Source organism: Medicago truncatula, chromosome 8 (genome assembly GCF_003473485.1).
Source record: "Medicago truncatula cultivar Jemalong A17 chromosome 8, MtrunA17r5.0-ANR, whole genome shotgun sequence".
Lineage (NCBI taxonomy): Eukaryota > Viridiplantae > Streptophyta > Magnoliopsida > Fabales > Fabaceae > Medicago > Medicago truncatula.
This window is the reverse complement of record NC_053049.1, coordinates 2,976,294-2,987,856: the sequence shown is the minus strand read 5'-3', so window position 1 is coordinate 2,987,856 and position 11,563 is coordinate 2,976,294. Positions and strand designations below refer to the sequence as shown.

General features: G+C 31.2%; 2 protein-coding genes across 2 annotated transcripts; both read left to right on the top strand.

The window, feature by feature from the left end:
- On the top strand, nt 1-4,639 carry LOC11435004 (uncharacterized). The gene is made up of 5 exons (XM_003626825.4): nt 1-456; nt 1,972-2,132; nt 2,495-2,525; nt 2,807-2,909; nt 4,099-4,639. The coding sequence occupies exons 1-5, from the start codon at nt 148-150 to the stop codon at nt 4,221-4,223; spliced, it is 729 nt and encodes a 242-aa protein (XP_003626873.1). The 5' UTR covers nt 1-147; the 3' UTR covers nt 4,224-4,639.
- Nucleotides 4,640-7,782: 3,143 nt separating this feature from the next.
- LOC11434486 (uncharacterized) lies at nt 7,783-10,123 on the top strand. The gene is made up of 4 exons (XM_003626824.4): nt 7,783-8,112; nt 8,259-8,474; nt 9,510-9,677; nt 9,892-10,123. The coding sequence occupies exons 1-4, from the start codon at nt 8,104-8,106 to the stop codon at nt 9,937-9,939; spliced, it is 441 nt and encodes a 146-aa protein (XP_003626872.1). The 5' UTR covers nt 7,783-8,103; the 3' UTR covers nt 9,940-10,123.
- The last annotated feature ends 1,440 nt before the right edge of the window (nt 10,124-11,563 follow it).

Here is an 11,563-nt window from a genome sequence, read left to right as displayed (position 1 = left end):
TACGGATGTTTGTATTATCCTCTAATCTTTACACTAATTAGACATGAAATGAAATTGAAAATCTCTCCACAGTTGTTATCTTCTTCTTAAACCCTAAACCTCAAAATCATCAGAAGCAACACATTTGAATCCATTCAAATCCAATCCATGCTATCTCTCACCAAACGCCTTTCCTCTCTCACCCCCTTTCTTTCTCGCACCTCCCATCAACTTCGCTCTCCTCCTCAACCCTCCCCCACCCATTCCAGACGCCGCCCCAAGTCTACGCCTCTTCCGCTCAAAAAACCGGAGGAAAGATCAGAATGGTGGATCGTCGATGGCGAAATGCACGAAATCGGTGATCACGTTCCGCCACGTGAACGGTTCGTTATTCCTCGTGAGAATATCCCTAACAAACGACGTAAACAGTTGAGAGAACAGTTCATGCGTAGAACTCGCCTCGTTCTTAAGGAATCTGTCAGTCCCTTATCTCTTCTCTTACCTTAAATTTGTTCCTTTTCTATTTTTTCTGTTTTGTGATTGAATTTATAATTAGTTGAAAATTTAGGATTAATTTGATTTTCAAACTATATTAATCACTACACCTGATACCTGCTACACACTGACATTGACAAGACGAGAGACCCGTAGTAATTTGAGAAAATGACATTATTGAATTTAATCATGTGTGTTGGTGGACATGTGTCTGGTACTGGACACACCTTTGATCAGAAGTATTGGTGCTGCTGAGGTCAAAATGTCTTTTAGGATTTAGGGCTTGTTTGGATTGACTTATGTAAGCTTATTTATTGACATAAGCACTTGTGAGGCGAGCCTTTTTGAGAGAGTTCTTGAAAGTAACTTATGACATGGCGTAATATGTTTCCAGCTTCAGGGTAGCTTATGAAAATGGGTTATAGCTTTTATGAAAACAGATTGACTTTATTTGCTCTTTTATTGTAAAAATCTCTATTTGACTTTTGTTATTAAATTAGTGTATATGTAAGCACTTATATAACGGAAATCTTAGTTAAGTTGTTTATCCAAACATGACATTATTTAGTTTAGCCTAGTTTCGGATGTTCTAGAGTAGTATGAAAACAGGGTATCTTTTTAAGGACTAATTTGATATATTTGAGAAGCTTTAGTACAACAACAACAATGACCAAGCCTTATTCCACTAAGTGGGGTCAATTACATTGGTCAAACGATGCCATAGCAAAGTAGTAAAAATATAAAATGAGGTTATATTGCATTTTTAATCCATTATGTTTATTTTAATTTCAAGTTGGTCCCCTAAGTTTAAAAAGTTTCAAGTTGGTTCTTACATTACTGATGTCTGAATACGTTCATCCTTTCTGTCAAATTTTAAGTTAACTCCATCTAAGACGTCCTATGGCACCCCTCAAAGTTATTCGTGTATGCGTCTTTGCTAGCCACATGGACGTTTTAGACAAAGTTGGCTTAAAATTTAACGAAAAAGACGAATCTATTCTGACATCAGTAACATTAGGGACCAACATGACACTTTTGTTAACTTAGAGGACCAACTTGAAACCTAAAATAAACGTAGGGGACCAATCATGCAATTTAACCTAAAAATAAATATCTTGTTATGTGTTATTTGAGTATTGTTTAATATATGCTGTATTTTCACCATTCTAGTAAGTTTGCGTTGATTTAAATTAATTTATTTATGGCTTGAGATTATCTTTATAACTAGATCAAAGGAATAACATGGCAAAGGCACAAATCGATATAATAATCTGCCAATGTCTTTGTATACTATGTTTCAAACTTTCATGATTAAGTGGTGATTTTCTTTTGTAATGTGAATGAGAAATGTGATGGGCCTGTTCATATTTATGCCATATTGACTTGTTTGTGTTGGAAAAAATGTTGTCAATTAGTGATAAGTATTTTTGGTTTTTTATATATATCTGTTAATTGAATCCTAGTTACTGTCCTAAAATGTGCATATTGTATTGAAAGGAACATGATCCTTGGTGCAAAAGGTATATGGAATTATATAATGAACTTCGAGAAAATTGGGAGAGACTTTATTGGGACGAGGGTTTTTCTAACAAGCTTGCTCGGGATCATGCGAACTATGAGTCTGCTGAAGATGATGATGAAGATTTCTCTCCTTACAGGTTTGCCTCCATCGTTTTTCTCCTTTTCTGCATAGTTCATAACTGCTTTCTTGGAAGAATATAAATCGATCTTAATGTCATGTGCATGAGCTTGTCGCTTGACTGCATTTGAGATTTTCATGCCAAAGAAAGGGACTGCGTCACAATTATTCTTTGAATATTTTGAAGAGCTTTTTTTATTATCTCTGTACTCCCTTGGTGCTGAATTTTCTGTTCTTTGAATATTTTGATTTAACAGCATTGCATTGTTTTTGCTGGTCAATCAGATAAATGGTTTAAATTTCTTCATTCATTAAGTGATGGATTGGGGGGGAGGGTGTCATGGATATGGTGTCTAATCTTGGTATTTCATGGCATTTCAGGAATAGAAGACCCCAGATGGAATACAACAAGGTATGGTTGAATATACTTGATAATGACTAGTACAGCAGTTTGCTAATGATATTGTTTGATACGTGAGTTGCGCAGAATGAATTGCCGTAAGAAATTATGCTTACTGTTGTATTTTTGATCAATTTAAGGCATATCATCTTTTGAGAGGTGATAGATGGGAAAGGAACGATATTCAGTGTGTAATTTATTATTACTATTATTGTAATCTTTAAGATCGGAATTTTCTTTACTATATTTTTTTTGTGTTGTATTTTCTGTCTGATGACTGTATTGTAATGCAGGACCTGAATTTTGTTAGAGACAGAAAGTCTGATACTTTGGAGAAAGTTAACCTCATTCGCGATAAATTTGAGTATGACAGAGAGAGAAGAATGAGGGAGAAAGGTTAGTTAAGATTCTAGATTTTTCTGCTCATTCTCATACCGCATCACAAATTTTATAATCCCTGCATTCAACCCACTTAAATGGACATTTTTATTGAATGTTTTAAAATGGGCAACACACTTTGTTGTTATAGTAATGGTGTAGCCCTCATTGTGGTGATGAGCCGATACAGTTTTTCCTGAGTTTTCGATGTTAGACATGCAGACTGACAAACTTTCCACTGAGCTCAGCTAAGCATACTATAGTGTGTTGAATTGAATGCAAACGTAAATTCTGCTAAATGTACTACAAATCAAAGTAGCCTAAGTTAAATCAATTATAAATATCAGAGTAGATACCTTTAGGCCTTTGGTTAATGGTTGATTTGTGTTTAGTCTAGCTGTAGACTGTAGTGTTGAGAGAAGCTTGGCAATTTGAGAATAGTCTTTGTAAATATGTTCAAATCTGTCTTTCATACTATTCCAATTTCAAATTTTCAATCTCACTTTTGCAGGCCAAAAGTAATTTGCCATGAATTTGTTTTTCTAAAAGTAATCTGGTCATTTTCTTTGATTATGTACTGAAGGAGCAATTTAAGTCTACTACAATATCTATTGCAGTTTTTTGTCATGTTATTCTATGGTATCAATGTCAAAACATAGTGAGCCTTTAATGGTGCAGATCCTAGAGATTTAAATCCAATCTCTAGGTATGTCTGGATTGGTGATCTCCTAGAGAGCTAATGGTATGTCTGGATTGGTGATCCTAGAAAGCTAATGGTATCTTTGGATTGGTGGTATAGGGTAGAATGGATGGGAATGAAATGGAATTGGATAACATCTCTTTCTTAAAATTTAACTAACCTATATTATTACATTCCACCCTACGCCACCAATACAAACATACAGTCTTAAAAAAAAATTAATAGAGAGACACTTGGTAATCAATGAAGAGTTTTTTTCTTTTTTCATATCACTTATTTTATGATGCGATAAGTGACTATGCCACCAATCCAAACATTTCGTCTTCAAAATTTTAATAGAGGCGCTTGGAATAAATGATGAGTTTTTTTTTTTCTTGTCACTAATTGTACGTTGCTTTTTCTTATCACTTATTGTATGCTGCGAGAAATGACTATATGATTCAAGAACATTGTGTTTTGTTTACAATTTTGTTTTGTGGGTTAAAGTCTATCAATATTTCATTGCAGCATTTGCTCCCATGCATGGAGGATCTGTTGCTGATTCTCATGATTCAGAAGGTTGGAACCAACCACTAAATACAGATCGATATTTTAGCCAAACGGAAAGGTATCAAGAGGACAATAATAAGTGAGCTATGCCTGCTATCGCACAAGGGGGCAGTTTTTCTTTTCACTTAACATTTCTTTCGGTTTACCCTCAATACTCTTTTTGCTTCAATATAGTGTTTTCTAAAAATATGTTTGACAGAGAGAGATTGTCTGGATGTTTTTGGTTTAACGCCCCCCTTCAGTAAGGAATTAATGAAGGTGAAATTGTGTTTTGTAATAGAAACATGATAATGTATTAGAGCACTGACCTTAGCTCTGCCCCAAAGGTAGATTGTTGTGACATGTGAGAATGTAAATTGGAAGCAACATGATACTGATGAGAAATTGTAACTGAAAAACTCATTTTATCCGCAGTATGTAGATAGTATCTTTTTTGCTTACTTATGCTAAGCAATAGAATGCAAGCACATGCTCATGAATACAACATGCTTTTAAATGAGATTGTGTGATTAAATATCATTATCATCAATAAATGTAATTTGTCAACTTTTGTTTATGAATTATTCTGTATGGAGTATTGAATTTTTGATTGATTGTGTCTGTGAACATTAGCATGTTCTCGATTTTCATGCTATAATTAGCCTATTTATAGTCCTTAGTTTCAAGAGTCAAATTTGTAACATTTATATCGAAAAAAAAAGGTAAATTCTGCAACATTAGTAGTAACTTTTAAAAGTCTTGCTATGGTCGATTTTTTTAATGTCAAAAGGCATTAACAAATTATCTAAGAGCATCGTCTACGAGTGAAAAGAAAATATTTTTTGATAAAAAATTAATTTAAGTATTATTAGTCTATTATATTTTACATATAAAAAATATATATTGATTATATTTCTAGTGTGGTTGCCTACTTGCTAACAAAGATATTCTTCGTTAGTTAATTTATAAGTGTGTCTTGCGTTTATTTTGAATGTTTCAAAATTATGAAAGTATGATTAAATTATGGGAAATGTTAACTTAAGGCACAAGTTAATAAACTAAAGATAAATATAGAAATATTTTATTGGAAATTATGGCATTCCATGTTATAATTCCATTTTTAGCTTCTTAACTTATGTCCTTAAATTATTAATAAATTGATACAATAAAAACAACAAATTAAAATAAAATGAAACACTAAGTTAATACTAAGTATGTGTTTGGTTCTTCGACGATGAGAGTTGTTTTGAATTAATGGATTTTTTATAATTGATTTTAATTAAAAATGAATTTAAATGTAACATAGTTTGTGTTTCAATATGTTCAGAGTTTAATTAATATGCTATGTCAATGTATAATTATTTTACACTAACAAAATTTACAAATTAAATTCATGTTTATATATAAATGTTCTAACTTCAAATAGAATCAATTCAATAAACAAAACCAATTAAACTTTAAATATCAAAACATGTCAAACCCAGTTTTATTCCTCTAGAATCAATATTCACCGTTCCAAAATTAAAACTAAACACACACTAATTATAATAATAATGTACGAAAATATTTTGGTCTAAGTGATAACTTACTCAAAGGTCAATTATGCCGTATTTTGGCTGAGTTTGTCAATCACTCTCAAAGTTCATAGTTATTCTCTTATGTTTTTGTACTTTTGTGTGTGTCTAGCTATAAGACTATAAGCCAATACCCTCATTCCTTTATCGTTATTAATTATACACGAGTTTAGAGTTTGAAAACATGACTAGTTTCTACTTTCAATGGCTAGCTTAATAATGTAGATTGATTGATGGTCGTTGGGGAATATTGTTTAGGTGCTCGGTATAGAGTTACTACGTCAACCCACAGAGAGACGTAGACAGGGTCACATGGAAATTTATGGCACAAAGCACTAAGACACATATGGTTAAGCGTGTGACTTGTGATGCAAATAAAGTTAAACCTATCTCACGAGCAGAGCAGATTGGTAAATATATATGGGCATCGAGCTTGGAGTTCCCCAAGAAAGAAGCAACCAACTTTGTCACTTTTCTCATTTTGCATTGATATTCACGTTTTTGTTTCTTCATTTCAGCGACATATTAGGCCAAAGGACTGACTGTTACACAGATTATTGACCCCTCCATCCATTCAACTAAAACAAAAGCAGTTCATCGGTTCAAGCAGAGTAGTAGTAGTAGTACAAGTACTACTATTGTTTAATGCAAAATAAAATAAAAGTCATCAGAGATAACTTATTCACTTATTTACTGTTTACTTAATACTTGTACTCCTGTTCCAATAATATTAGAAAGAAATTAATATTGACAATAAATATAAATATTCATTGGAGTGGAGTGAAGACAATAATCGGAGTTGGTTGTAGAGTGTTCGTGGTGTAGTTTGAATCGATTTTGAGATAAAATGTCTTCAGATAAAAAGATTGTATATGGTTTGGTTTCGACGACTATTCTAAAAAAATTAAACCAATTCGATTCAAATATATGCAGTTTAATTTGGATTGGTTTTTGAATATAAAATGCAAAATATATATTTTTTATTTACTTTTATGGAACAATGTAATTTTTTTTATTAATATATAATACTTATAAAAGAATAAATTAGTATTAATATTTACTTTTGCGGTTCGGTTCGGTTTTGAGAAAGTGATCCAAAATCCGATACGATCCTAGCAGTTTTTACAAAACAACATCCAAACGCATCCAAAAATATTTGATATTTGCGGTTTTCGGTTTTATTGTTTCGGTTTGTGATTTTCTTTTGGATCAATTTGAATTAAAAAAAACCCTAGTTGGTTGGATGCGGTAGAGGAAAATTGTTGCTCGTCGCAGGGCGCGTTGATTTAATTTTTAGAACTCTGACGCTCAAGCCAATTGTGGTTCTAAGACAATTTATACGCTTAATCCAAATTCAAAACCATGGAGGCACATGTAAGACTTCAAAACTTGGTAATAAAAACGTAGTATATACTCCATCCGTTGTCACTTATAAGCAAATTTTGACTTTTTAAGTTCATTCAATTAATGATGTATGTGGTTCATAATATAGATCACATTCATTAATTCAATGAACCTAAAAATATAAAAAAATTTACTTATAATTGATAACAGAGAGAGTACATAAAAAAAAGTGTTAGAGATACTTTCTTTTCAAAATTTACTTTAATGATCACTCTCTTATTAATGAAGTTCATGTAATATCCCACCATTTTTAAAGATTTACTTTAACTATCACTCTCTTATTAATCAAGTTCATGTAATATCCCACCATTTATGTCATTATGCGACATTTATATTGAAAATGTAGAACCTACATTGATTCTAAAAATAGAGTGAACGTTAGAATGAGCGTTAAAAGAAGATGAAATATGATGATGAAAGTAGCATGCACAATCAACTTCTAAAGTGTTCACATTAAATTTTAATATTTCATTAAACTAAAATGGAGAAAGAGCAAGGTAGTAAATTTTAACAACCGTAGACCTAGTTTAGGTAAAGTAGCAGTAAATTAGTAGAAAGTTAATTGGAAATGTAGTATAGTATGTAGATAAAGATGAAAATGGTCATTTGAAAAAGAGAACACGAATGTACATTCTCCGCACCCCAATATCTTCTATGTTTAACACAAAGTACTTTCCTTTTCAACCCTACTCTCTATGACTCTATCTATCTATATAGTCTTTTACCTTTTCTCATACCTTACCTCTTTGTTCCTCTGTCTCCTACTCTGTTACGAGTTATCTTTTTTACCATTTCACCTTATTTCCTTTTTCATCATCTCCCACTTCATACCTCTTTCTTTTTCAACCTTTATCATTCATTTACTCTCTCTCTCTCTCTCTCATTCTTTCTCCTCCTTTTATATTGCTTCCAACCACCTGAATAACACACTTCAAAGAAAAGAAACAAAACCTCTTGGTCAATAACCTTCTACATTCTATCACTCAACACTTGTTTCATCAAAACAATGGATCATGTAAGTCTCTAATTCTTTTGTTATATACACTTATGTTAACTTAAGTTAATGTTCTTGTTGATATATATATGTAAGTTAACTTTGTTTATGAAAACTAAAATGTATGTTTTATGGGGGGTGTGGTTTTTTATTTGGGGGTGTAATAGGAATACCACTTCAAGAGGAACCATGTACCAGCATTTGGTAGCTGGGATTGGAATGATAATCTTCCATTCACTCAATGCTTTGAATCTGCAAGACAAGGTGGTTTTCTACACTATAGTTACTCTGAAAGTAATGAAGATCAAGATCTTTATGTTGCTGGTGATTTGTATGATAATCATGTTGTTACTCCTGCAATGATTGTTGTTCCACGTAGAAGGGTATGTTACCTTAACTCTCTTATCCTTGTTTTTCTCTCTTTTTATTTTTTATTTTCTAAAAGAGGAAATAAAAATTCAATTCACATATATTGTCAAAGTTAGAGAATCTATCATTCTATGTTGGAGTATATTCTTCACATCAAATTAGAAGTTTACATGGGTCTTACTAATTTTACTCCTACTATTTTATTGTTTTGCATGTCTTTAATTGGATTGGATTTAAATCATTAATTATGGAATTTTGTTTTGAGTTTTAATTTTACTAGGCTGTCCTCAATAGGAAGAGTGTGAAAATAAAAGTGAGTAGAAAAATTAAATTGTATTGCATCAAAGTGATTATAGGCTTTTAGACCGTGAGAGTAGAAAAAGAAAGAAACTTTGCCATTGTTAATGAAAAATAATTAATTTCTCTATGGTAGGTCACACTACTTTATAATTGGGCCTCCTATTGTATTGACATTAATGATTCCTGCGATAGCGTGACAAATTATTAAAGCAAGAGCTTTCTGACAACAACAGCAAATTGTTTGTGATGTTATTTTTAACTCTATTATTCAAGTTACTAAATTTTGATAGTGATAAAGTAGGATTATCCATGACTTTGTTTAATAATGCATCTAACTTTAGGCTTTATTATTGTCTATGTTAATGGAGAGTCTTTTTTCCTATTTTATGAGGTTTTCACGCGCATTATATAGTTTGGATTTTAAAATTTGAACTTTATAAAAATTTAATAAAATCTTCAAAAACACGTTGAAATATTTTAGATTTTAAAATCTGAATAAGGTGCGCGAGAAATTTATAAGGTACAAAAAGTAATGGCCATGTTTAATGGGTCACTAAAAATACAGACAATGGAATCCATGTGAATGATAACAAGATAAAGTAATCAAAATTGCATTCATAATGACACATGCAATGTGCTAGATATACAAAGCATGCATGTCTAGACATTAATTAGACTTATGTAACCACAAATGTCACTTTTTATAAAGCAAGATAGAATTATTAATTAATTTGTTGTTAACATTGTAGGAAAAGGTACGTTCCCAACATGAAAAGGATGTGAAAAAGCAAAATTGGGTGAGCCATGTTGTGAAAGAACCACCAAGTCCCACTCCAATGTCAAGACCAACACCAAAGCCTGTTGATGAAGACTTGTACAAAATTTCACCAGATCTTCTTTATGTCAAAACTAGGAAGGTATAGTATAGCCCCACACACCCTCTTTTGCTTTTGAAACCACTAAAATTAAATTTTCATTTACCTTTACTACTTTGCTTTCATAAATGTCTTTACCTATTTAGTGCATATTCAATTATTCATACTTTTGCTCTTTTCTTCTTTAGCAAAAGTTTTATTAATTTTATAAATTTCCTTTTCTAATATGACTTTTTCTTTTTTTTTGCCAATGCAGAAGAGAGGGTTGTGTTTCTTTCAAAGTTGCTTCACTTGCATTGCATGAGTCAAGAAAAAATTGAAAGGCCAATATTGTACATATAAATGATTAAATGAAGGCATTATTATTAATTAGTAGATAGATACTCTCTTGGATGATATTTTATTTGAAAATATAATATTTAAGGACCAAGAAGATTATCATATATAGACACATGATTATTGTGCTAAGCTTTTGGATTTTTTTTCTTCTTCTTATTTTTCACTTAAACGGTTTGTTTGTCTTTTAATTTTAGTCTTTGATGTACTTTGAGGTGTATCATTGCTTGAACTTGAACTTTGTTTGTAAAAGCTATGTTACCAGAAATTAAGGAAAAAAAAGTTTAAAGCTAACATTCTGTTTCTGCAAAGTAATCATTGCTAACATTCTCACTTTTCAGTTATGTTCACCTTGTTTGTTGTTTTTATTATACTAAATAGCTACCTCCTATAACTAGCTTAAAATGAGAAGTACAACATAGTATTAATAGTAGATTAAATGTTTAAAACTAGAGAAGGAAGAAATAAAAATTATTCTCTAAATTATTCTTTGCGAAATTAAGTAGCAAAATTACAAACACATAATAATAACACAAGGGAAATGATAAAAAAAAAACTAATACAAAATCACGTTGGAATACAACCTACGGATTTAAGTTGCATTCCGTTCTCCTTCAACGCAGTTTCCTCCGCCGTTCTTTCTTATATGAGAACGTGACTTATTCTATTAGTTTTTTATTTGGTGGTGTCTGAGGTTCGAACCTCAAACCTTACATATATTATACATTGTTCTTGTCAATTAAGTTAAGCTCACGTAGACTTTATCTACGAGTTTAAATTACTATAGTGTATACTAATTAAATTTTTATTGTATACTCCCTCCGTTCCATGTTATAAGAAAAAAAAAAATTACCATTTCCATGATTATCCTAGAATTCAACAAACTTGTCCTCGAATTCTTATCTATTCTCACGTTACCTATGTGACTTAGTATAGTATGCAATCCAACAAACTTGTCCTTGAATTCTTATCTTTTTTTCCATTTCCATGCAACTCATTAATGTGCTTTAGCGGTGCTAACACATTTTGGCATTTTTTTTTCTACTTGTTCAAGGGTCCAATTTCTTACCATCCTATACCAGTTTATTGTTAATTTTTCTTCTTCTTATCACATAAGAAAGTAAATCATTAATATGTAAGACAAATAAATAATTATGTTTTTTAAATTTATAAGATATGTATTTTTTTTAAGGACTAAGATATGTATATTGTTGCTCACGTTAAAAATATTGATCCATAGAGATGACTGGTCAATGGTCAATTCCACATAGATGTGATATAGTAGAATCATATGTGCTCTCTAGGCGACCGATCAATTGTTGAGAAATATAGATATCATGTTGTGTCACTAGAAGATAATCACATAATTAATTTTCATTTAAGAAAAAAATCATTTTGCCTCTTTAAAAAATTGAATAATATATATTTGATTTTATATGGGTTGCCAATATATGAACTTCCTTAAAATATCAAATAGAAATTTATTCACTAAGCTTGTAGTCCTAATTAATCACTATTATTATCTTTGCATTTGTTTATATCAAAAAATAATAATCTTTTCAATTCCCTTCCTAATTACAAAATGCTAATAG